This window comes from Notolepis coatsorum, assembly GCF_963971535.1.
Source record: "Notolepis coatsorum genome assembly, chromosome: 13".
Taxonomy (NCBI): Eukaryota; Metazoa; Chordata; class Actinopteri; order Aulopiformes; family Paralepididae; genus Notolepis; species Notolepis coatsorum.
This window is the reverse complement of record NC_140177.1, coordinates 56,552,657-56,579,034: the sequence shown is the minus strand read 5'-3', so window position 1 is coordinate 56,579,034 and position 26,378 is coordinate 56,552,657. Positions and strand designations below refer to the sequence as shown.

At 46.0% G+C, this 26,378-nt stretch overlaps 1 protein-coding gene across 1 annotated transcript; it reads right to left on the bottom strand.

Annotated features, from left to right (window-relative positions):
* Positions 1-1,448: 1,448 nt before the first annotated feature.
* LOC311239098 (desmocollin 2-like protein) lies at positions 1,449-25,842 on the bottom strand. The gene is made up of 16 exons (XM_084327341.1): positions 25,591-25,842; positions 24,831-24,924; positions 24,266-24,465; positions 23,483-23,584; positions 22,419-22,574; positions 21,112-21,256; positions 11,271-11,425; positions 10,975-11,109; positions 10,692-10,877; positions 9,926-10,173; positions 8,850-8,992; positions 7,645-7,866; positions 7,145-7,366; positions 3,843-3,961; positions 3,388-3,741; positions 1,449-2,815 (listed from the first exon to the last, which is right to left on the bottom strand). The coding sequence occupies exons 1-16, from the start codon at positions 25,627-25,629 to the stop codon at positions 2,618-2,620; spliced, it is 2,718 nt and encodes a 905-aa protein (XP_084183467.1). The 5' UTR covers positions 25,630-25,842; the 3' UTR covers positions 1,449-2,617.
* Between the last annotated feature and the right edge of the window lie 536 nt (positions 25,843-26,378).

Genomic DNA, 26,378 nt, shown 5'->3' with positions numbered 1-26,378 from the left:
TACTGGTATTGTTTGTGAATACCAATATTTCCTCTGAATGACCTATAAGCTCAATAAAGCTGCAATGTTCCTTAAGCCTAATGATGAGATCATAACGCCATGGAGGATTTGTTTGAGTTGGGGTTTCACCGGATAACATATCAAATATAATTTATAGGGTGTTAATGCATAATTTACAGAATCTCACAATTCAAAATCGAATAATTTAATCATTTGATTGCAGCCATATGTAAATAAGCCACTAAAACAATGGTGTTAAGATCCCATTTTTCATGTTGTAATTTATTCACACTTCCAACTTGTTCAAGTGCTTCACACACCGAGACACACATAGCTAGTAGCTCCACTCAGGGGCGTAGCTGGGGGGGGGTAGCTTAGGATGATTCCAAGGGCCCAGACATCACTCAGGTATATTATTGATGCTCTCATTGATACTATGTTTGTTTCTGAAGTGTGTGTGTGTGTGTGTGTGTGTGGCGGTGTGTGTGTGTGTGTGTGTGTGTGAGATATATAGAGAGAGGGGGGGCTTTGGTAGACTATTGCATTGGTCCATTCATTGAAGATGAACGCAATGAGACATCCTTTACTAGGCTCACCCACCAACAGTGCAGGTGCTGAACTGCTGATCCGAATGTATAGGTAAAACCATATTATGCGTTTTCATCAATAAAAAAATTGCCAAAAAAAAATCCGCTTGCGCGCTTAGATTCACTGGGGGCCTACAAAGACATTCTTTCATGGGGCCCAGAATCTGGAGCTACACCCCTGGCTCCACTGCAGACAAAAATGACAATTCACCACACCGTGTGCTACAGTGAACTGCGCTGTAATCACCTGCTTATAATGCTAACAATGCTAGTGAAGCAGTATGACATCATCACTGTTGACAGAAAGTGCACACAGAGCCACACCTTATGAATCATTGAGCACAAAATACACAGACTGAGCTGCAGGAGCAGCAACAACAACGTTCTTTGTTATAATTATATATAGATTGTGGCTTTCTCACAGGGACTGGCATCAACACAGTCCTTCTGACAACATTCATTTATTCATACTGTATCAAAAACATGTTTGTACATGACCAAAATAGTAAATATCTGTATCAAAAGGGTCAAACACAGAGTCAAAGGGGAAAAAAATTTATCACTTATCGCCTCTGCGTAACACTGCAATTTAGAAAGTTACAATGTTAGAAGAAAGTGATTTTCATTTACATTGTCATAACTTGTGCAGTGCCCGTTCGGGGAGCATGGCCGCTTGGAACGGGCCGATTGCATGGCCTCCGGTATTGCTGCTTGCAGTGTTGTGGGGGGGGGGGGGGGGGGGGCTGGGCGTGCCCGTTCAGAGTGCGTGCCCCGTTCGTAAACAGGCTGACTGCTTGGTTCTAGAGAACCGTGGTTCCTTCTTTTACAGTTAGATGTCAAAGAATTGTGACATCATGAACATACATTTAAAAATGTTTAATGTAACCAAAGACCACTGATAAACTAAACCTCTGACATTACCAGGTGCCATCATGCAAGAAGAGAATAGAACGTTGCAAAATCTACAGAATATCCAGCTGCTCTAGAGACTTGAGAACTGGCTGACGACTTTAGAGATGAATAATGCAGATGCTCCTTTTCTCAGGTCAATCATGTTTTCAGACTAATCCGGTGGATGACACGTTCTCACTCCTCCCAGTCACACCCTCATGCTGACTTTCACTGGATTACGATCAGACTGCCTCATCAGTCACAGTGACTCACTAGCCCTAGCTACACCTAGTCAACAGACAACAGGACAATAGGACACGACTATAGCATTTTTCTGGGTAGGATCGGGGAGTACAGGCATTAACAGATAGCTGTGAAAGATCCTCTTTCAAAAGCTGACTGGAAGTGTTCCATCTGAAATGAGGCAATTGCATGTGGAATGTATCCATTGTTAAAGGGAAGGGCTCAAAATCTGGGGGTTCAACTATGAAAGTCCATTCTTGTATCCAGTCACCATCAAATCATTGGTTAATTATAATACCAAGCACATACAAAATAAGCAAGCAGCATTTAACTTATAAACCTTAAGTGCCCCTTTCTGTGACATTCAGTGCAAATAACCATACTTGCAAAACAAAGGAAGATTGCCCCTTTCTGTGACATTCAGTGCAAATAACCATACTTGCAAAACAAAGGAAGATTGGCTAAAGCAAAGCAACAGGCAATACATAACACTGACAACAGTATTACATATTTTCTAGTGCAAAAAGGCTTTTGTGAAAAACCATCAGAGCGTAGACTCGGAGGCAACCTGTTTGGATCACGTTCTCTTTTGCTGTACAGTATCCTACTGTAACCAACATCCAAGCCTTTGCAAAGCAAAGGAAAATAGGCTAAAGCAAATAGCAACAGGCAACACATACACACAATATACACAATATACAGTATTACATAATCTCTAGTGCAAATAGGCTTTTGTCAAAAACCAGTGTAGACTCTGTGACCTGTTTGGATCACGTTTTCTTTTGCCGTACAGTATCCTACTGTAACCGAACATCCAAGAATCCGAGATTCCACTCGGATTCGCGCGTGTCCTCTCTTACAATTCAAATTAAAAATGCCGCTCGGGGCTTCATTGTTCACTTCTTAGTGCAGAGCTCTGCTAGAGTTTTGAACTTTGGAGACAGTGTGTTCAGGAAGTCCAGGTTGTCCTGGTTGCCATGGTCACTGCAGCAGCCCACCGAGCCGGCGGGGGAGCCCACCCCCTCGAACCCGTAGCTGTGGAGGATGTCGTCCGCGTACCGCCCTTCCTCCTCCGCGGCCAGATACGCCAACTTCTGCCAAGACAAAATGGTAGAGAGAGAGAGAGAGAGAGAGAGAGAGAGAGAGAGAGAGAGAGAGAGAGAGAGAGAGAGAGAGAGATTGTTGTTGTTATTATTATTATATTATTACCCCTCACAGAGTGAGCCAGGGAACAGGCCGGTGGGAGGGGGATATTACACCATGTGTTATTACAGCGTTGCTCGGGATATGGCTGGCGGATATTACACAGAGAGAACGGATAAACACATCACACACAGAAATATTAAAGTTTACAAAGGAAGCCCCACCACTGTACAGCCAATGAGAGATTAAATTACAGATGAGGGTTATCGAAGCTTTTAGCAATGGGAATATTATTAAACCTTGGCGAGCGCAATGTTTGCTCGTACAGATACCAGATACGTTACTGCTGCCACTGTCACGTTGTGTGCTAACCTGCCCCTGTCCCTTGCTTTTTCAGTGTTCATTCCAGCAGTTTATGGTGAATGAACTCTCAAGTAAACAGAGTAGGGTTCAGTTCAACAGTAGTTCATTCACCCAATATGTTGACAGCAAATATCGAATTAGATCTGCAAAGCAAGATTACCTGTTGTATTAAGTGGCCGCTTGTTTGCCAGGCCTCGTGAGCAGATGAGCCTTGGAAGCGGACGGAGCGCCCGTTTTCACACATCCCCGCACCGCCGTTCACAAACTGTCCAGCGCCATATTGGCCGGTGCCAAACTGGCTTCCTTCGTACTGGCTGGAAAATCGGTTCTGCACGTCTGTCAGCAGGACACCACTGGACTGATGGAGACTGTTCTGGTTGACGCCGAAGCCTCCAATCGAGCTTGAGCTCTTGTTCCCCACCCATGCCATGTCATGCAAAGAGCCCTTGGTTGAGCCACCTTTTATGGATTGTTCCAAACCAGTACCGGGAACTGGAATGAGGAGATTGGAATCCTACAGAACCAAACAATGCACACAAAAAACGAAAGAATGATTGGATGATGATGATGATGATGATGATGATGTTGATGATGTGCGCCTTCCGTCGCACTTACCACTTCTTCCCCAGGCGCCTCGATGTTTGATTTCAGCAGGATTCCGCCATTGTCTCCCCACTCCTCCTCAAATTGCTTTGCGTCACCCTTTGTGACACAGAAGAACGCACAGCACAAACCTGCAATCGAGAGTCAAACATTCAGTTTATAATAAGTTAAAATAAAGTACGTTGCCATGGTGAACAGTGTCACTACCCAATCGTCAGGCCCCGCCCCCAATTTGACTACCGCTCGAATGGAACGAATGAATGGCTGCGTTTCTATAGTGCTTTTCTAGCACAAGTACCACTCAAAGTACTTTACAATTGAATGACTGTACATTACTCAGTGCAAGTGGCCTCAGTGGGGAATTGAATCGCTAACGTTGGCAGTAGGCTTGGGCGGTATCCTTTTTTTCACACCGGCAAACCTTTATGTTATAATACCCCGGTGCACGGTATTTGACGTATGACTTTCATTTTCATCAGCGCGGGGGGGGGGGGGTTTACGTGTTACCAAGTAAACAAATCATCGTCAGCTCTCAGAATGGTAGTCCCGCACCGGTAGAAGCCTGCACCGTTTTAGCGTTAGCATCTAGCCTATAGGCATGGCAGACTATTTGATTCCTTAAGGGCTAGAAATTGCCTGGGTTTTGGTGATATGCTCCCGAAATGCTCCCGTTGTTTGGCTACTTCTATGTGCAGTGAAAACTACTCGAATGCTTTATAACCTAGTCATTGATTTAGTTCAGGGTAATCTAAGATTAGCCGCAGAGCTAACGCTACTTAACGTGAACTAACACTAGTTATTCAAGCTCAGTAGCTCACAGAGAGAGATAAACAGCTGACAGCGGATAGTACAGGACGGTACAAATACAATAAAAAGACGGGTGGGGGCTGTTGTGTAAACCTTGTACTCTTTAGTTCACATATAATAAGAGACGGATTATTTGCTTGCTCCACAACAACACTGCTCTCGTCACAACGCTTTACGGTATTTTCACAGCACTGTCGCAACATTACCGTAAAACGTGAACACCGTTGTGACCCACTCGCTCCACTAGAGCGGTCTCGCCCTCTGCTGGCGCGTGTGTGCACTACACTCAGTGTGTGCACTACACTCAAAACTCGGTTTCACTGTTATAGAAACTGAAGCGCATCTGTGATTTTGACGGTGACGGACGGTATTGAAAATCAATACCGTCGGTATTTCTAAATACCCCGGTATACATTAATACCGTCATACCGCCCAAGCCTAGTTGGCAGTGTCTGCAGTGTTGGTGAGAATGCTAACAAAGCACTCTACCCTGTTGAGCTGCACGGGACCTGCACGGGTTTTGAGCGAACGTGTTATTTTACATTTACATTACGTTTACATTTAGTCATTTAACTGATGCTTTTATCCAAAGCGACTTACAAGTTCTGTATGACAAGTCATCAGGAAGGGCACAACTCTATCAGCTGAGTAACAATGTTCATCAAAGTGTTGAGTGTTACAGTGTAGGTTAGTTTATTAGGACAAGTGCATGACAGTAAGGTTAGTTAGGGTTAGATATTTTTTTTATTAAAAAACATTTATTCCAGATAATGGTTGCGTCTTTAGATAAGTGCGTCTTTAGTCGAGGGCGAAAGATTGGACGGGTTTCGGCTGTCCTAACTGGGGTGGGCAGTTTATTTCACCATTGTGGGGCAAGGTCTGAGAAAAGGCGGCTTCTCCTTGATGACCCTCCCGGAGCTCGGATAGGGGTGTGTCTGAGACGGCCAGAAGATGCAGAGTGTAGGGGTCTTGAGGGTGTGTAGTTAGAGACCATTGACCAGAGGTAGACAGGAGCGGTTCCCTTTGCCGCACAGTATGCCAGGTCGAGGGCCTTTAAGCGGATTCGTGCAGCAATGGGGAGCCAGTGCAGGTCCCTAAGAAGTGGGGTGACATGGGCCGACTTCGGTAGGTTTGAGATCAGGCGGGCCGCTGCGTTCTGAATGAGTTGAAGAGGCTTGGTGGCAGTGGCCGGGAGGCCAGCAAGCAGTGCGTTGCAGTAGTCGAGGCGGTCACTGTCAATTCCGGTAGCATATTTCTAACGTTCTGCTCAGGCATCAAGAGGACAGCCACACCCCTGGTCTGACGTTGCTCAAGGAATCTATAGACCCTTTTCTCCCCCATCAACATCATCTTGTAGGCAAAATTGTGCTTCTGTCTCCGAACTGCAAGCGTATCTTTCGGGGGGAGACCTGTGGAGGCATTCTTCATGGAGGGTTATGAAGTGTATGCAGTGATGCTGAACTTTCCCAGTGGAACACAATTAAGTTACGTTACACAGGTATGCTATGCACGTTTAGCTTGCTAATGTTAAGATAGCAGGTTAAGATACAAACAAAGATGTTGTTTCAACAAATGGAGTTGTTTACTCAGTTTGAGTCAAATATACTCAGTTTGAGTATATACTCAGTGTACACCTACTTTTAATAACCATTTTGACCACAGCAAATTATGCGCATATGTTCTACATTATATGCATAAATGTGCGCTATGTGCGTAAAGTCAAGACTCAACAGTACTGAACCAGAAAAATTATTTAGGAGCACATTTTTTGCATGATTCAAACCGATGGTTCGAACGTCCGTTCGAAAAACCGCACTGGAATTCGAATCCCAAAAACAGGCTTTGGGGACAGCTCTAATGTGCTATTTCACAGATGTTTGTCCCTTAGTATGCACGCACAGTATAATATGCATGTAATAAATAGCTTGCTAATAAACTCTGTGTTACTTGAAAATGTTTTACTGTGCTCCTAAATGTCTTTGTGTGCTCCTAAATTTCTTTGTGTGCTCCTAAATGCTCCTTGGGAAAGATGTTAGCGTAGAGCCCTGGACATGACTTCTGGAGTCTTGGCCAAGGGAGTGACAGGACGTTGTTGGACGTCACATGGTTTTTTCGACCAGAGCGTCCCCGGAGACGTTCCATGTCGGCAAATTGCGTGACATCATTGTTTCTGAACACAACAGTAAAAGCGTCTAAAGAGGCAGGCAGATCAGGAATGGCAGGTAGATCAGGGAGGTGGCAAACGATACATGGCCGCATGCAGGGGGAAGGCGTGGAACAGCCAGATCAAAATCTCCTAACACACTACATGCTGTAATACCATAGTATCAACTTGCCATTCACCATAATCCCAAAACCTCCAAAACATTACAGCAACCTTACATACAGTGATTAGATTAATGTAATTATATATATATTTTTTTTTATAATTTCCCCCAAAATATTCTGTCTCTTCATAAACGTCACATGATTCACACACAAGAGTGTAATAGCAGCGGGAAACTCACAGAGCAGCAGGACCAGGGCCAGACCCAGCAGCAGAGCTAGGATTCCCCACTTCCCCAGTGCAATGGAGCGCTCCTTGGGCAGGCAGGCCTCGTTCCGGCACCGGCAGATCCTCACAGGCACCGTTTGCTTTCGACCCAAGCCCTGCAAATCTTTCACCACCAGAGCAACATGGTATATCCCAGTAGGAAGGTCCATGGTCTGCACCAACCAGGCCGCCGTGCCTGTGGGGGGCGGGGGCAAGAGGAGTGGGCATAATGTAAATATCAGGAGTTAATATGGGGGTTATTACACTGTGCAGCAGAGTAGCATTCTGGAAGTTAATATTTCAAAGGAGATGAGAATAACACTCCATTATAAAACATTTGAATTATACTATTATAAGGCGTTCCCATCAAATGCTTAAGATCCCCTCTCATCTCATTTAAAAGACACACATTGACGAAGGTGGATGAGATGGGTAAAGAGGCTGTGTGAGAGCAATTTTCTCATAATCACCTACCATTAAAGTTCTTCATGGCCCATTTGCCATCCTCCTTGTCCGCCAGCTCGAAGCTGAAGGGGGCAGCGTAGGGAGACTGGTCCTTATCTTCAGCCACGGCCAGCACCGAGCCGAGCGCTCCCTCCTTCTCACACAGCAACAGCTCTTTGGCAGGGAACTCCGGCACGTGGTCATTGTCGTCCTCCACTTGGATTATGACGGTCCCTGTCCCAGTCTTCATGCCTGAAACGCAAGGGGGACACACATGGTACTGTAGGAGACACGTAACCAAAACAGCAAATGGCTGGGGTATACATTGTGATAATATTCTGGATACTGGAGTATTTTGTGAGTCGGTGTAAAATGCAATGTCTCATTTGCAAGAGCCGAGATAAAGCCTGTATCCTGACTATGAGAATGATCCAACTTCTGACGACACCTTAGGTTCACTAGTTAGTAGGGGTGTAACGGTACACAAAAACCACGGTACGGTACGTACCTCGGTTTGAAGTCAAGGTTCGGTACGGGTTTTCGGTACAGTGGGGGAAAGTTTGGCTTTCCATGTTCCACTCAGGGGTGATGTAGTGTGCAGTAACTAATTGTACTTGTAGGGCTGTCAACGAATATTCTATATTGAAATGAATAATCGACATGTACATTTCTTTTTTTTTATAATAATAATTATATTAGATTGTGAAAAAAACAGCCCCCGGTGGGCGGTCGTTAGTGGTTAACATACCATTGTATTCGTTCGGTACACTACACAGCCGTTCGGTACGGTACGGTACACACTGAAACCGTTTGGTTCGGTACGGATACGTGTACCTTTACACCCCTACAACCATAAAACGTCTCACCAGAGTGATTTCCGGTAAAAGGAAAAAAAGTAAAAGGAATCCCGTGTCACCACACCCTGCTACTCTTTAAACAGGTGCTGAAGGGCGTAGACAGGTTTGGCAGTGATTTGTGAAACTTGTCAAGACAATGTAACCAAGTATGAGAGCAACAAACAAACACACACACGTGTGCACACGCACACACACCTGTCATCTGAGGTAATCTGAGGTCTCGAGACACATTCTGTAGTAATGTGCCAGACAGATATCCTTCTATAACAAACAGTAACAACATACAGTATCTGTCATGCCGTCTCACTGTCATGATGTACAATTTTCCCTCCTACCACACAATTTAGAACAGTTATCTCTGTGTGTGCGTTGGCTTACTGGCATCCACAGCTTTCATAGTGATGTTGTAAACACCATCCTGGACGAAGTGGGACTCTCTGTCGATTGTGTTGGCAACTTTCAGCTCTCCCGAATTCACATCTACACGGATCCACGATGCTGGGTCTGTAACCTTGTAATACCTGTGAGGATAGAGGCACAGAGTACCTCTGTGTTATTATATCATTCCTCGATTCAGTGGTGAAAGTCTGCCCTCGTGTGCTTGAGAAAAGTAAAATATGAAATAAATGTCAAAAAGAAAGATCTAAATGGGATTCTTGCCACAGAACGGCAACTCCATCTTGTGTTGAAGAAACACCACCATTGTTGTCAACTACTACAATATTGAACATTAGGAGGTAGAAGTAGAACTGTTGTCTGGTAATCGGAAGGTTCCCCGGTTCGATTCCCACTCCTCCCGGGCAGCAGGTCGAAGTGTCCTTGAGCAAGACACTTAACGTTGATCCCTAATTGCTCCCGATGAGCAAGTTGGCACCTTGCATGGTTGCTTCTGCCGTCGGTGTGTGAATGTGTGAGTGAATGGGTGATGTGTGAATTGGATGAATGACAAGTGATTATCATTAAACGGCAACATGGCGTTGCATCATATTGGTCGGTGTAAAACATTGTGAGAACACTATGAAGTACAAATGCTTAAGATAAGATGAGATAAGATATGACTTTATTGATCCCCTTGGGGGGTAAGATTGGTCCCCGTTGGGGGAATGGAACCCCGGTCTGCCACGTGACAGGCTGGGGATCCTCACCACTAGTGGAAGTGAGAGGCTGCATTTATAATATATCGCTTTTATCCAAAGAAAGCGCTTTACAATTTGTTCCTCACATTTGACCCATTCACTCACACTTTCACACACCGATGGCAGAGGCAACCATGCAAGGTGCCAACCTGCTCACCGGGAGCAATTAGGGGTTAAGTGTCTTGCTCAAGGACACTTCGACAAGCTGCCTGGTAGGAGTGGGAATCGAACACGGGAAACTCCGGATTACCAGATGACTGCTCTACCTCCTGAGCCACTGTCGCCACCACTATACTAACGAGGGCAATGCCAACTTACTTGATGCCGGCGCCGCTCTTGGTCTCGGGGTCTAGAGCGGCATATCTTCCTATAACGGTGCCATTGGGCGTGTTCTCCTTGACGATAAAGCGCACGGTGGGAGCGGTGAACTCGGGGCCCTCGTCCACGTTGCCCACAGACACAGCGACGGGGACGGACAGCCAGGACGCCGTGGTGCCGCTCAGCGCGGCCTCGTTGCGAGCCGTGACCTGCAGCTTCAGGTCCTGGGTCTGCTCGTAGTCTAAAGGCTATAGGGGGAACAATGCATAGATGCTGCTTTCTCTTCGATACGATAGGAAACTAAAATCGGATCCAATTGCTTATTATTAATAATAATAATCACCTGCGCTGTGATTGATTGATTGAACATTTTATTAACAGATTGCAGAATGGGTACAATACAGTACGGCTCAATACACGGTTAAGGAGATGCAGACCAGAGAAAGACTTTTATCTTGTTTACATCAGGGTTCCCCATTTTCAATTCATAATGAATTGTAAGTAAGGGTGCAATTAGCACCGTGCAATCCATTCTTTGTGGATCCCGCCCAAAGTGTAGTCAGCAAAGACAATAATACCGTTACCACTTCAGGTGAACAATCTCACACGTGAGGTCGAATTTGGAGAACTGAACATTCTAATGATGATGATCATTAAAGGCAATGGAGTTCTACTGTAGTATTCCCCGATAGGATTCAGAGAAAATATTCGACGACAACAAAAGGTACACCTAGAAGGAGTCAATACTGTATGAGATCCCACTCACCTTTGTGATGTAAAGAAGTCCGTCATTAGTTTCTGGGTCTCTTTCTATCCTGAAATTGCCATTTTCATTCCCACTGGTAATGACAAACTGCGATATCCAGTTTGGCGTGTTCACTAAATCTTTGTCCTCAACTGGAATCCGAAGGATGAGGCCTTCCCTCTGGTTCTCCTCGACGTCCGCATTGAACTACGGGGTGAATATAAGGAGAACAGGTTATTCAAACTATGTTCACTGAAAGCGTGTAAAAAAAATTATAATAATTTTAAAAACAATAATCACTTACGGAGGTCCTCGTGAAGGTGGGGGGGTTGTCGTTGATGTCTCCCAACGTGATGGTGGCGGTGGCGGTGTTGGACAGACCGTTGGGTTTGCCCTTCATGTCTTTTATTTGAACTGTGACCAAATGCTTGTCTTTCACCTTAAAAACAAACAACAACAAAAGACCTGCAAAATTACTCTCAAATGGAGAGAAAGAATGCTGTGGATGAGGGTAAAGAGATGATCTACACTGTGGATCATTGGTGACGTTTTCCTCGCCACATGCTCGCTGATATCGCTTCACGTTGTGGTGACCCTCACCTCTCTGTCCAGGTTCTGAGATACTGTGCTGATCACGCCGGTCTCTGGGCTGATGGCAAACAGGTCTGTTCCAGACAAGAGGGAGAACTGGATCTTGGTGTGGTCTGTTTCCTCGTCGTCTCTGTCTGTCGCGTTCACTTTCCCAACCACCGTTCCTGTAGTGTAAACAGAAGTTGCTGATCGACTGCCCTGTTTCACTACAGACGTCTGTAGTGTGGTAGTGAAAGGTTAACCTTCTGTAGTGTAGTAGTGAAAGAGTTAACCTTCTGTAGTGTGGTAGTGACAGAGTTAACCTTCTGTAGTGTGGTAGTGAAAGGTTAACCTTCTGTAGTGTGGTAGTGAAAGGTTAACCCTCTGTAGTGTGGTAGTGAAAGGTTAACCTTCTGTAGTGTGGTAGTGAAAGAGTTAACCTTCTGTAGTGTGGTAGTGAAAGGTTAACCTTCTGTAGTGTGGTAGTGAAAGGTTAACCTTCTGTAGTGTGGTAGTGAAAGGTTAACCCTCTGTAGTGTGGTAGTGAAAGGTTAACCTTCTGTAGTGTGGTAGTGAAAGAGTTAACCTTCTGTAGTGTGGTAGTGAAAGGTTAACCTTCTGTAGTGTGGTAGTGAAAGGTTAACCCTCTGTAGTGTGGTAGTGAAAGGTTAACCTTCTGTAGTGTGGTAGTGAAAGAGTTAACCTTCTGTAGTGTGGTAGTGAAATGTTAACCTTCTGTAGTGTGGTAGTGAAAGGTTAACCTTCTGTAGTGTGGTAGTGAAAGGTTAACCTTCTGTAGTGTGGTAGTGAAAGGTTAACCTCATGTACTGTGGTAGTGAAAGGTTAACCTTCTGTAGTGTGATAGTGAAAGGTTAACCTTCTGTAGTGTGGTAGTGAAAGGTTAACCTTCTGTAGTGTGGTAGTGAAAGGTTAACCTTCTGTAGTGTGGTAGTGAAAGGTTAACCTTCTGCAGTGTGGTAGTGAAAGAGTTAACCTTCTGTAGTGTGGTAGTGAAAGAGTTAACCTTCTGTAGTGTGGTAGTGAAAGCGTTAACCTTCTGTAGTGCGGTAGTGAAAGGTTTAACTGTCTGTAGTGTGGTAGTGAAAGGGTTAACCTTCTGTAGTGTGGTAGTGAAAGAGTTAACCTTCTGTAGTGTGGTAGTGAAAGAGTTAACCTTCTGTAGTGCGGTAGTGAAAGAGTTAACGATAGGTTATGTATATAACCTAGTTATATGAGTACTGGCTAAGCGTCCCGCTCTTAAAGTGGAGATGAAGCAGTGCGATAAATACATATTCATAGCATCACATTAGTATTTAGATAAGCCACAGAAAAAATCACGTTATAAAAATAAGCAGTTTCTAAGAAAAAACGATTTGTTATGTGCATTTTTGAAGCATTTATCATTATGGGCGCGGCCATTTTGTTGCTGACGTCATGGGGCTTGTTTGGTGTATACACTGCTGGTTAGCTGCCTATAGTGAATGGGTCAGTCAGTAAATAAAATGTTGCCTACAAAACAACGGGACCGCGGTGGTTCTGTTTGTATTGCTCCTGGCTGTTCAAACTAATTTTACCATGTGAGAGAGAGGAAAGTTGGTTAATTTCCACAAACTACCAGTGAAAAAAACAGTGTTGTTGGCACGTTGGCTCAGGCTGGCTGCACTCAGGCGGCGCGACCAGCCTGTTGGACAGGGAAGGAGGATCTGCAGCGAACACTTCATTGCCTCGGATTATGTTGTTGGGGTGGGATGTTTGTCCAGAAGACCACTAATCAGCTGAAGCCGGACGCGGTTCCCTCAGTCTTCGACAGACAGACCGGCCCAGGCAGTTCAGCGTCGCGGAGCATTCAGCCTGCTGGCTACCTAGATCCACTTCAACCAGCGTCGCGGAGCATTCAGCCTGCTGGCTACACAGCTTGTCGTGTGCTAATAGCCTCGGCAAGCTAACGGTAGCTGGCTACACAGCTTGTCGGTGTGCTAATAGCCTCGGCAAGCTAACGGTAGCTGGCTACACAGCTTGTCGGTGTGCTAATAGCCTCGGCAAGCTAACGGTAGCTGGCTACACAGCTTGTCGGTGTGCTAATAGCCTCGGCAAGCTAACGGTAGCTGGCTACACAGCTTGTCGGTGTGCTAATAGCCTCGGCAAGCTAACGGTAGCTGGCTACACAGCTTGTCGGTGTGCTGGAGCCTCGGCAAGCTAACGGTAGCTGGCTACACAGCTTGTCGGTGTGCTGGAGCCTCGGCAAGCTAACGGTAGCTGGCTCCAGGCTATTAGCACATCGACAAGCTGCTGGAGCTCCCGACGCTCGGCTGGTTGAAGTGGATCTAGGTAGTCAGCAGGCTGAATGCTCCGCGACGCTGAACTGCCTGGGCCGGTCTGTCTGTCGAAGACTGAGGGAACCGCGTCCGGCTTCAGCTGCAGATCCTCCTTCCCTGTCCAACAGGCTGGTCGCGCCGCCTGAGTGCAGCCAGCCTGAGCCAACGTGCCAACAACACTGTTTTTTTCACTGGTAGTTTGTGGAAATTAACCAACTTTCCTCTCTCTCACATGGTAAAATTAGTTTGAACAGCCAGGAGCAATACAAACAGAACCACCGCGGTCCCGTTGTTTTGTAGGCAACATTTTATTTACTTACTGACCCATTCACTATAGGCAGCTAACCAGCAGTGTATACACCAAACAAGCCCCATGACGTCAGCCATGACGTCAGCAACAAAATGGCGGCGCCCATGTTGAAAACAGGGATATTATATTTGATTTTTCAGACAAATAAGATAGATTTCACATTTGATTATAGAACCCTGTCTTACACAAGGTACACAACAAACAAACTAGGATCACATTGTTCACTGCTTCATCTCCACTTTAAGCCATACCGAGATATATCTCATCAACGAATAAAAACCAAATACACCCAGCACCTGCCAGGCCCCGCCCTAGTGACGTACTATATAGTACTAGGCGTGGTCACCACTCACTCTTCCTCGGAAAATCGTTTCCAAAAAAATGTTTCCCCAAGGGAACTCAGGGCACGCTAAGAGCGGGACGCTTAGCCAGTACTCATATAACTAGGTTATATACATAACCTATCGTTATATACTCGTACTGGCATCGCGTCCCGCTCTTAAGCCATACCGAGATATGGGGTAGAGCGGACGCAAGGCCCGACAAATGCACCCCCTGAGGACCCGTAAGCCCACATCAGGGGGGAGGGGAGTCCCATCACCCCATTCTTCCTAATGAAGAGGGGGCGGCAGTCAACTCCACCCGAGTGCGAACAAGAGGGAACTAGAACCTCTTGAACGCACAGCACAGGCGGAACCACGTGTGACACAACACATTGTGGCCCACACCCACACACTCCTGCTACCCCACCAAAGGACGGGAAGCAGGAGAGGCCACAGACCTCAGAACCGCCTGGGAGACAGAACCCCCGGTCATGTCCTGAGGTAAAACCTTACGAAGGGACCCGGTGAGGACCATGAAGTCGCAGCACAGATGTCCTCCACGAGGCCCCACCCAGTAGAGCGGCAGAGGCCGCCACCCCACGAGTGGAGTGCGCCCTGACGCCCCCAGGGGGAGCCAGCCCGGCCAACGTGTAGCAAAGGGCAATGCCCTCGCACAACCAATGGGACAGGCGCTGTTTCGACAGTGCCTTACCAGCATGAGAGCCACCGTAACAGACAAAGAGCTGATCGGTAGCCCTGAGGCCCTGAGTACGGCTGAGGTAAACCCCCAAAGCCCGGACCGGACATGACAGGTGAAGGCCCACCTCCAACTCACTAGCGTGAGGAGGCGGATGAAACGCCTGAACCATAATATCCCTGGAGCGGAAAGCACTCCGGATATTTTTAGGCATGAAGGCTGGATTAGGCTGCAGAGTGGCACCGCTATCGGAACGAAAAGACAGGCACTCTGGCCGTACCGAGAGAGCACAAAGCTCACCCACGCGTTTAGCGGAGGTGATGGACAGCAAGAACGCAGTCTTGAACGACAGCTGTTCCAACAGCGATTGCTCAAGAGGCTCAAACAGGGCCAAGGACAACCGACCGAGGACCAATTGAAGATCCCAGCTCGGAGCCAAAGAGCGTTTCACCGGCTTAAGGCGTTGGACGCCAAGCAGGAAACGCTTCACAAGAGGGTGGCCTTACACCACTCTTGGAAAATACGCCACCTACCCGCGTAACCCGCGATAGTGGAGGGAGCATGCGCGTTCCGGATGGTACCAACCACAGAAGGATCCATCCTCTCCAGACTCACCCTCTCACCAGCCAACCCACCAGCAGCTGGCCCAGCACAGGGAACTAACACAGAGACCCGTGCGCTTGAGAGAGGGCCCGCGATGACCAAGGAACAGGCCATGACGGGATACCAAGAGCTGGATCAGGACCGGGAACCACACAGCTGCGCCCCGGTCCGGCGCAATCAGGATCAAGGACCTGCGCTCCTCAACGTACCCGCCCCAACAACTGACCTAACAGATGTATGGGGGAAAGAATCCCAGGCGGCACGGCATCGGTCCCAGACCTGCCTGACTATGTCCGGACGTAATCCCCACCCGTCAGGGTGAGGACCGCCCTGCGACATTACACCTGTACCCACATTCACCCTGTCGGGGATGTGGAGAGCCCTCAGGCCGCGCAGATGGAGAACGCCCATAGCCAGCCGCCCGCCGCCCGGTGCAGACGGGGGGAGCGTACTCCTCCCTGTCTGTCGATATACAACGCTGACATCGTATTGTCCGTCCTGATCAACACCGTTTGAGGACCAGAAGGACCGATTTCAATACCAACACATTGAACGTAGCGCAGACCGGGCAGCATGGCTTGCCAGCTGCCCCCTACTGCGTTGGCCCGACGCGTCTCCAGCGAGGGAGGCGTCGGTGAAAAACGTGACGTGTGACAGCCTACTGCCCATGGGGACCCCCCTGATGAGGACCCCAGGCCCTCCCCAGGGGCAAGGTCCCCCAGTACTGACACGGGACCTTAGCCGCTTCCACTTGCCTCTCACCGGGTCTATTTCCATACTGGAAAAGAACCACCTCCGTAACCTCCTCCTGGGGTAAAGAGGAGGCCAAGAGGGACCACAGAATGAGCAGATGCCCTCATACCGAGCAGGCGTATCACAGACAGCGGCGTAACCGTCCTAGGACGGAACCTCCCGAGCGTGTCGCAACACGCTCTGAGAGAGATGCCCATAGCACTCCACCCATTGACTGGGAAGAGGAGTACTCTACTTCCAGTCTACAGCAACCCCAGGCTGGTAGGAAACCTGCCTGGTATGAGACCTGACGATCCACCTTGACCGCCAAGGACCAGAACGTCGTCAGGGCAGAATACACTTCGTAACCCCTGACGACGCAGAGGCCCCAGTGCGGCCTCCACACACTTGGTGAAGATGCGGGGAGCCAGAGAAAAGCCGAACGGCAGCCCCTGGTACTCATACGCTAACCCTGCAAAGGAAGCGTAGGTAAGCCCTAGGACGGAAGATCGGGGATGCAAACACGCATCCTACAGGTCTATGGAGGAGAACCAGACCCCCACCTGACAGTGTTCAACAGGTAGGAGACGATCCAAAAAAATGCTGAACCTTCCCATGGGACAGGTCCAACATGCGTCTGACACCCCCCCCTCCCGATTTCTCAGGCACCAGAGAACACCGGGAGGAAAACGCCACGACGATGGCTTGCTTCGTCCACAGAGATTGGATCTCGTCGACCAGAGCTGTCACTGCTGGTGACCCTGACAATAGGGTCTGTACCAAACCCGAAAACGGGTGGGGTTGTGTAAATACAAGTCCCCGCCTCAGCGTTCTCTCCATCCACCTCGACATATGGTACTGCTGTAGCCATATGTGATGACACTCCCAACGCACCCGCCACCATGTGGCGCAGGTCCGCTAGGAACTGTAGATAGGCGGCCCGGTCCCACCCGCTGTGCGTAGCCAACCCTGGACCCGTGCGAACAGAGCGTTCCGTGTCGGGATATCTGACCCTGACACTACCCACGAGGCAATCGCACCCAAGGGGGGACCCCGACAGAAAGGGCCGGTTTGATACGGGGGAAGCTGACATCAGTTCTAGGTGACAAAAGTTCCCCCACTGAACACCCCTCCAGAACATGCTGAGGAGTTGTTCTGCAGCCGGACATGCAAGGTGAGGCCCCCATGGGTTCCTACACACCGTAGCCCTGCAGTGATATTACTACCACCCAAATCACGCGCGCCTGTGAGACCACTGCCAATCTTTCAGGAGTGGGAGGCACCAACATGATACCCGGCCTGGCGAAGGCGAGGTCGGGAAAGCCTGCACTGTGTGCCTCAAAAAAGGTTTCGAGCCCCCCTGCTGACAACACTTGTAGTTGACAGACGTAACACCAGGCTCAACCAAACACAGCTTATGGTGTGGGAGCCGCTTGACAGCACAACATTCTCACGGACAGACCCAGGCTCAGCCATCAACTGGGTGTCAGCCCCTGTCCCCATGAGAAGCGAAACGTGGGGCCGCATACGCTTCAACGAAGGCTCGCGGCCCGCAGCCAAAGGAAACAAATCAGAGCCCCTTTTCCACTGATGTTGGGGGAGGGAGTGATCGGAGAGCGGGCTGCTCGCGGCAGGACGGCGACGGCTTGTATATTCCAAGCCGAGCTCATCCAACATGGCCGATCCTTCGGCCACCAAGGCTGTCGGCCTTGTGGACACCTGTCGATTCAACGCCCAGGATACCTCTGGCGGGGGAAAACATGGCCGCCTGTCGAGGGCCTCGCCATAGCCGCTGAAGAGGCCGTGCTCTCACCTCTGGCTGCGCGGCGTGAGGCGGTGTGGGGCCTAGGACAAATACCGCCCGCGCTCCAGCGGAAGACCAAGATCCTCTGCGGAGAGGGGAGCCCTGAGCGGTTATAGCTTGCGGCTAGGTCAAAGCTAATAACGTCAACAACCTTGCGCGATGTGTCGACGTCGGCTGGCCCTCAAGGCCCCGCCACCAGACACCATTTTTTGATAGAAAAAACAGCAATTCAAACACAGTTACTAATCGCTGCCAATTCCATACCGTGGCGGTACAGGCTTTAGCAGCCCACCAGCCACTCGCCGGGCCGACCCACCTCATGGCGTCGGCCGGGCGGGGCACTGTTTCAACATGTCAAAAGCAAAGGACTGATGCTAACACGGAGCACCAGTGGTGGTTGCAACCAGAAACCTCCACTGTGGTGTGCACCATGAAGGGGTTAATGAATAAATGAACTAACACCACGAATATACTGTAGAATGGGCAAGCCCATGCACACAACGTTAAGGGGATGCGGACCAGAGAGAACCAGTCCCGCATTCATTCATAATATTCACAACAGCACACCAGCCCTAGACCTCAGCCCATTTACCCATGAAAGGTAAACAAAGCCCCCCCCGCAATACTCCCCCACTAAACACCGATTGACCGTCAGCATGAATGGTTGAGAGGAGGGAAGACTGTAGTATAGACAGACATTCCCGTAGCAGGGAGCCAGAACAGAAACAGTAGCCCAATATAGCATAGCGTTAGCCGCACGCTCCAGGATAACGGGGAAAACAACGTTTACCCAGATATCCCGCCGCTTGCGCTAATACACAACTCGGTTGTCTCCCGGGACAACTCGAGCACATCACAAACGCCAGCATTGTCATGCCTAGTGACATCCCACAGCGGGGAACAGTAGAACAGTGACCCAGCATTTATAGCATTTAGTATTAGCAGCGCGCTCCTGGACAGCCTGGGAAACGTCCACCTCAGAGGGACGTTTACCCAAACATCCTGCCCCTGGCGCAGATATACAACTCACAACAAGCAGCATTTACTAACACCAGCGATAATGCCTAGTGGCGCAAGTCCTACCTTGTGTGAGGTAGCTCGATAGCTACACCTCACACGCCGTCCCTCTATCTGCTGTCAACAAGACAAGGAGACTACAGAACTCGACGCTGAGATGCATCGAAATGCATCCCGCTGCAGAGTCGCAGAACCCATACGAGCGCCGCCAGAACATGCCGCGAAGATTTCAGGGGTAGGCAAATCTTCGGTAAGCACTCAACCTAATTTCTCTAAACGTTTCATTGACAACTAGTTGCATAGGGTGCACGCATCCGCTATGATGGAAAAGAAAATAGAGGAAGGGTGAGTGGTGACCACGCCTAGTACTATATAGTACGTCACTAGGGCGGGGCCTGGAAGGTGCTGGGTGTATTTGGTTTTTATTCGTTGATGGAGTACACTAGGTACATGAGATGAGGTATATCTCGGTATGGCTTAAGAGCGGGACGCGATGCCAGTACGAGTATATAACCTTCTGTAGTGTGATAGTGAATGGTTAACCCTCTGTAGTGCGGTAGTGAAAGGTTAACTGTCTGTAGTGTGGTAGTGAAAGGTTAACTGTCTGTAGTGTGGTAGTGAAAGGGTTAACCTTCTGTAGTGTGGTAGTGAAAGGGTTAACCTTCTGTAGTGTGGTAGTGACTTCAGCTAAATGCCATTATTTGGCGATTTACAAAAAGTTGTTTTCAATGAGAGTAAAAGTTGACATTCATTAGTCGTTATTCAAGCCTGAAAGATCGTGAGCAAACTCATTTATAATGATGTCAAGAATATACAGCACACAATGAATATAAAAATAAAAACAAGAAAAGTCAATCAATAAAACAATTAATAGCAACTGCAGACTGGGGTGAAATGGTTGGTCATTGAAACTGCAGTAGGCAACTTAGCAAGTGAGTGAGTTTACCTGCCCAGCAGAAATAAAGCTGCATCTGCATCCCTGTTCAAGTCCATGCATGCACAACAAACGCTTTCCAGAGACTCCAAGAGGCACCAACAGCTTTAAGCTGAATGAACAAATATATATAATAACAAAGAATATTTCCTAGCGGGTGGTATGTGTGGGAACACCCATGGGAACAGTCTGGGAACACCCATGGGAACAGTCTGGGTACACCCTGGGAACAGTCTGGGTACACCCTGGGAACACCACCAGACCACCAAAAACATCTGATTAGTTATTGATTGAACAGGGAGCTGTTTTCAAGGGGTCACATAAAAAAACGAAGACCACAATCCAACACAAAATGTGCAAAACCACCTGCTAATCAGCGTCTGGGAAATAACAAATTTGAATAGATATCACTATGAAATGTTCCCAGTTTGTTATGTACATATAAACTAAGAAAAAATATATTGCAAGTTTTCTGAATTTTATGTTTATATATGTTTATATATATAAGTCACAAATCACCAACATGGATAATGCCAGATTCAAAAACTTGCTTTAATTTTGTTGATACATTAAAAACGAAACTTTTTCCAGAAGGGATTGTGGCTATGTCCTCTTATCAGCCCATACATCAGGAAATACTGTCTAATGTCATAAAAGAAATACGATTTTCAACAAACCCTTCTGGAAGTAGAAGCAGGATATGGATGGGAAGAAATGTGGAAAGTTTGATGTGTGTAGGTACTAGGGAAATGGAGTTCCATGTCTTTGTGTGTAAGTAAAATGCATAAAAACTAGTTTTTGAGAAAACGCCCTCAAAGTTCTGTATTGTAATTGTGATCTATGGACACAATCAGACAAAATGAAGTAAAATAAACAACTAATTGTGTGTTTTCGATATTTTATTGCCACTAGTTTGAAATAAGACATGTTAAGGAAGCAAAATATAACTAAATTTAATTAAATTGAACTTGACAGCCACTCAAAGATGAAGCAATATTATTAAGATAAACGGTAAATAAGACAGGACCCAGGATTGATTCCTGCATAGTAGCGTCATAGTGAAATAGAGCAACTGTCACAACCACATTGAAAGTCAATTACGCATGAACGATTGCTATGATACTCCTGTTTCTCACCTGTCTTGCTTTTTTCCAGCACGGTAAACTGGAGTGGGCTTGTGAATGTTGGTGCATTGTCGTTCACATCATCCACCTCCACTCTGACATCTAAATAAGCGTCCGTCTCCACGTGAGTGTATATATCATACACTTGGGCCTGGAACTGCAAATAAAAGATTATTGTTAAGGGGATGCGGTTGAACTGCAAAGAGTTTCAATGTCACTCGTAGCAGTAACATTTATATTTTTATATCAGATATACTGTATAATTCCAAATTCCAATGCCATTCCATGAAATAAAATTTAAAAAAACGAAACGGGTTAAAATGTTGCAAGGTCAGGTCAGATCCAAATCACATGAAACTACTCAACATCTACTGTCTTTAACTATAAATGTTACCAACACAAATGTCACTAACACACAAAATGTCTTTGTCTCAAGGATTCAAATAATGACTAGTGCTGGTACTATGACGTAGTTGGCCCCTAGTTTGAATGTTGGAAAGCAAAGCTACGTGGGGGTAGGCACTGCAAAGGCTGTTAATGTTCAGGTCTGTTTATGTTTATGTTAATGTTCCAGTTTTAATCATTGTTTTATTGATGTTGTTTTCATGTTTTGATTGTCCTGGTTATGCTATGTGTTTTCAGTGTTTGTGTGACAACACAAATCCTGGCCGCGTCTATTCTTATCAAAACGCATGTTTGCTTCCGCGTTCGCGTTTTGCGCTCTGATTGGCCACTGACGTTTCTGGTCGCGCCAATCGTGTGACGGCAAGTTCTTTCGCCGGTTAAGCTTAGGCACTCTTTCGAAATTGGTTAAGGTTAGAGTTTGTCTTAGAGCAGGGCGATAGAACGCCAGCCCTGATTCCAAACTCTAACCTTAACCAACTTCGAAAGAGTCGCCTAAGCTTAACCAGTGATAAACTAGGCGTTAGGTAGTTTGCTGCTGGTCGAGGCGGAAATGGGCGCGTCACGCGATTGGGCGCACATGTCACATGACCAGAAACGTCAGTGGCCAATCAGATCGCACCAGAAACGGCAGTGGCCAATCAGATTCGCAAAACGCGAACGCGGAAGCAAACATGCGTTAGGATAAGAATAGACGCATCCTAACCATGGTCGACACTTCTATGTTGGTTGATGGCTTCTGGACAGTGTTGATAATGTAGAAAAAGAGCATTTCCTGAAACTGTGTGGTGTAAGGTGCACATTATTTGCTTACAAATCGAGATCTCTGTCTCATGACTCATTCCACATTAGCTCGCCACAATATTGCCTGTATATATACCTGCAATCAACAAATCAAAAGACAAAAATCGACTTACTATAAAATGTGGGTGCTCTTCACGGTCCACAGGGCCATGCACCTTCAACATCCCAGTCAACTTGTCCACGCTGAATAAACCCACTGGGTGCTCAGTGACACCAGGGCCACTGATGACGTAGTACACATTATGCATGCTTGAAGAATCGGATCCAATCTGTAGCAGAAGAAAATTAAAACGGTTGAAACGATGTGTTTCATATATATAACTTTGTATAGTTATGAATGAATGAATGAATGAATTAATGAATGAATGAATTTATTCACACACACACACAATACATTACATGTAAGTATCCTCATGTAATATAACAATGTCGCAATTGTGTGCATGTGCCAGGTCTCCCAAGAAGCTATTTAAAGCTTTTGGATGGAGCCTGAACACAGATATAAACAGAATATAAACAACAAAACAATAAACAAAAGAACAAAACAAAACAAAACATACAACGTGGGTAGGTTTACACACCTACCTACTAACTGACATATAACATAGATACATAATACAGACAGTTTGTATTCCTAAGTTATAATTTTAATTAGAGATATGATTTAAACAGTTCCTCTTTCAGTGATGTTTTTAAATATATTTTAAAAAAGTTATATAAAGTGGCTGATGCCAAGGATGCAGCTTACTGTACTTGCTTTCCATAGAAAGGGGGGGGGGCCGGGGGGTACTTAAATGCTAGTCCTCAGCAAGTTGCAACAAATAAATGACAGTAGGTTTTCCGGATATACCAGAAAAAAAGGAGGGGGGTTGAGCACTAAGTAAACAGAGTTTTCTATACAATGGGCGTGTCTGGGTGTCTGATTCTGTTGGTATGCAAGTAGAAATTAGCTGTGCACAGCCACAAGATAGAAATCAAAAGGAAACATGGGCAGAGACAAAAGGCAAGTGTAGCACGTCGATGTTCACTCGTAAATTTGTATTTGTATTCTAATTGTATACGAATAGACACGGACACATGCTTTCAACGAAGTGTAGCCTACAGTGTGTGTCCAGTGTGGTGAACTGGTGGAAGCTGTATGCAACAGCAGATGTACTGTTTTATGTTCAATCATTACCTGATCGAGTTGTTTTGGAAACGGCGGGATATCGTTCTCTATGATGTTGAAGGGAGGAGGGCTCCAGCGTCTCTTGGAGCGCTTCAAGAAGCCACCTGGTACCTAATCACATGCAAACCATGTAGAGGATTTTAAAAGAAAAGGTAATTGCGTCAACATTTGGATTCTATTAGGCCAATAACAGGGATGCACTGATCTGATACATGACTGTTGACCTGACTGATACATGACTTATTCTGACCCCTAAACTATAACAACTGAACCCATACATTACTTTCACTGAACAGCAGGGCCCACTGGGGCCCCTGAGATATAATCCCTTTATTCTAGAGAAACTCAACATTCAGTCACATTACACATGGCTTTTATATTTTAGTTTTGGGGTAAGTAAGTAAGTAAGTAGTAATCATACCGATTCCCTGTTTGAGCCTGTTATCAATACCGTAGATAGATAGATAGATAGATAGATAGATAGATAGATAGATAGATAGATAGATAGATAGATAGATAGATAGATAGATAGATAGAGAGAGAGAGAGAGAGAGAGAGAGAGAGAGAGAGAGAGAGAGAGAGAGAGAGAGAGAGAGAGAGAGAGAGAGAGAGAGAGAGAGAGAGAGAGAGAGAGAGAATACCTTTACAAGTGTAAAATGTGTAATTGACAACAGCACCACATGGCAATGAATATGACATATGAAGTATCGGTACGTGTGTAATCAAAAGCAATGCAATACCTACAAATAATATTAACTATGTACTGCAGCACTTCCATCTAGACAACCTCACCTCTCGTTTTTTTATTGTGTTGTGGAAGAGACAGATGTCCATCTTATTTGTCTGTCCAATGGGAACCTCAGCCCAGACAGAGAAGTTCCTCCCACTTTGTGATATTGTTACATTAGATGCTGCAACTATTTTGCCATCACTTTGTACTTTAAAGTCTTGGTCACTCAAGTGCAACGAGTTGGTGTCACAGTGGTCATCAACTGAAAACAAATACATACAAGTTAACGTGAGTGATGACATATTGTAAAATATATACTGTATGCTGTATATTTTAAAGTTTAGAAGCAGTATTAGAAAGGTAAAGGAAAATAGACCATATTATTATCACACTGTAATTTTTTTGCCTACTGGAAAAGAAAATACAGTAAAATACCATTATGCCATCAAAACAAAGAAAACCATTGTGATATGATATTTTGGCTATATCGCCCAGCCCTGAATTAATATATAGCTTTCTGATAACACCCATCAGCCATGACCATTTGTAAAACATAAATAAATAAAACATTTAAAAAATAACACAAATCAATAAAAAGGTGTGAGACTGTAAGGGCCAATACAATACCTTTTGAGATGACATATCCAGCTGCTATTGTCTGTGGTACAGCTACTTTGATAGAGCAAGGAAGAGAACTTGACTCCATACAAGGGACGAGGATCTAGGATCGAGTATGAGATATTCGAAATAAATAAAGCAAACTAGGACAATGGCTAGCCATAGACAGTCACAACATACCTACAGAACACTAAGTAATAAGATGAGATAATATAAGATAGTTCTTTATTGTCTGTTGATTTGGGTTGTGTCGGGAACAAACAATATTGCGTAAAATATACGTTACCATCAGCCCACGAGTCTGTGATTGTAACAACTAAGTAATTTAGCTAATAAACTCCACTTCTCATTAAATGTCCACATCCGACGCATAATACATTAAATACTTACTGGTCACAGGAGTCTTCAATAACGTTTGAATCTTAATCCATTTGTGAAACATGACACTTATGATAGACAAAGTGCTCATCATACAATAGCAGGCTATTAAAGAATAGCCAGACTGAAGTTTATGAATAAACAAGGTCGGGATTTCCTGCCCTCATTTACTTTGTCTGATGAGCAACTTTCAGATAAACTAGTACTGTAGGGTACTTTACTTCATAACTCATGCATAACCAACTTTTTAATCCTCGTTGTTTTTGGAATAGGTAACGTTTAGGCCTATTATTAAAATTGTGATAAGGACAACACTATGCCCAGACTTCAGTAGCATTATCAAGCATTTTGTATTACAGTAACGAGGTCAAATGTAAAATTGTTGACTTACCAATAACACGCAAACATGTAACGTGAAATCCCGCGTCATTTTGGTAAACGTTTGATTAAACTTGATAGTGACAGCGTTGGTTAGTTTCGGGCAGTAAATGTCCGTCTTCCCGACCCCAAGTCCTTTTGTCAGTTTCGTTAGTGCTCCAGGCTACGAATGTTACCGTCACCGGTTAGTCACCGGACTCACCGCACCTGCACACACAGACTTCGACGTGTTTCCTATGTTAAGGTAGGACCTACGCCTCTACCCCACCCAGCCAGCCACCCCTGGTGATCATAGGTGTGTCACTTTCCCACTTTTAGTTTTTTCTGTCGTGTATTTACGTGTACAATCAAAACCTGATAGGCTGCTACCATATCAAAATGAGGAGGAGAGAATGGTATTATTCGAGGAAAGCAAAACTTTGAGCATCCACCAGGGGGAAACATTGTATTAGGAACAACCTTTGAATTCCCCATGATATAAATTATAGCCTATAGTTTGCTTACAGAGGAAGTTATTCCTTTGATTGAATACCCATAATTGTGATGATTACTTTTTGTATTGTCCAACTATGATGGTTGTCAAATCCAACTATCCGTATCATGGATTTGCCATTATGCTGATTCTATAAGTATAGGTTCTGATCTGAAACTCATGTAGGCTTCATCACCCCCCCCCCCTCATTCTCTCCTAGGAATATAACCTCTGAATGCTCCTTCTTACTTCACTGAAGCATGGTGGTTGGAGGATCAGAATTGGGCTCCTCACTAACCACACAGGAATGTGTGTTGGATGGGGCTGAC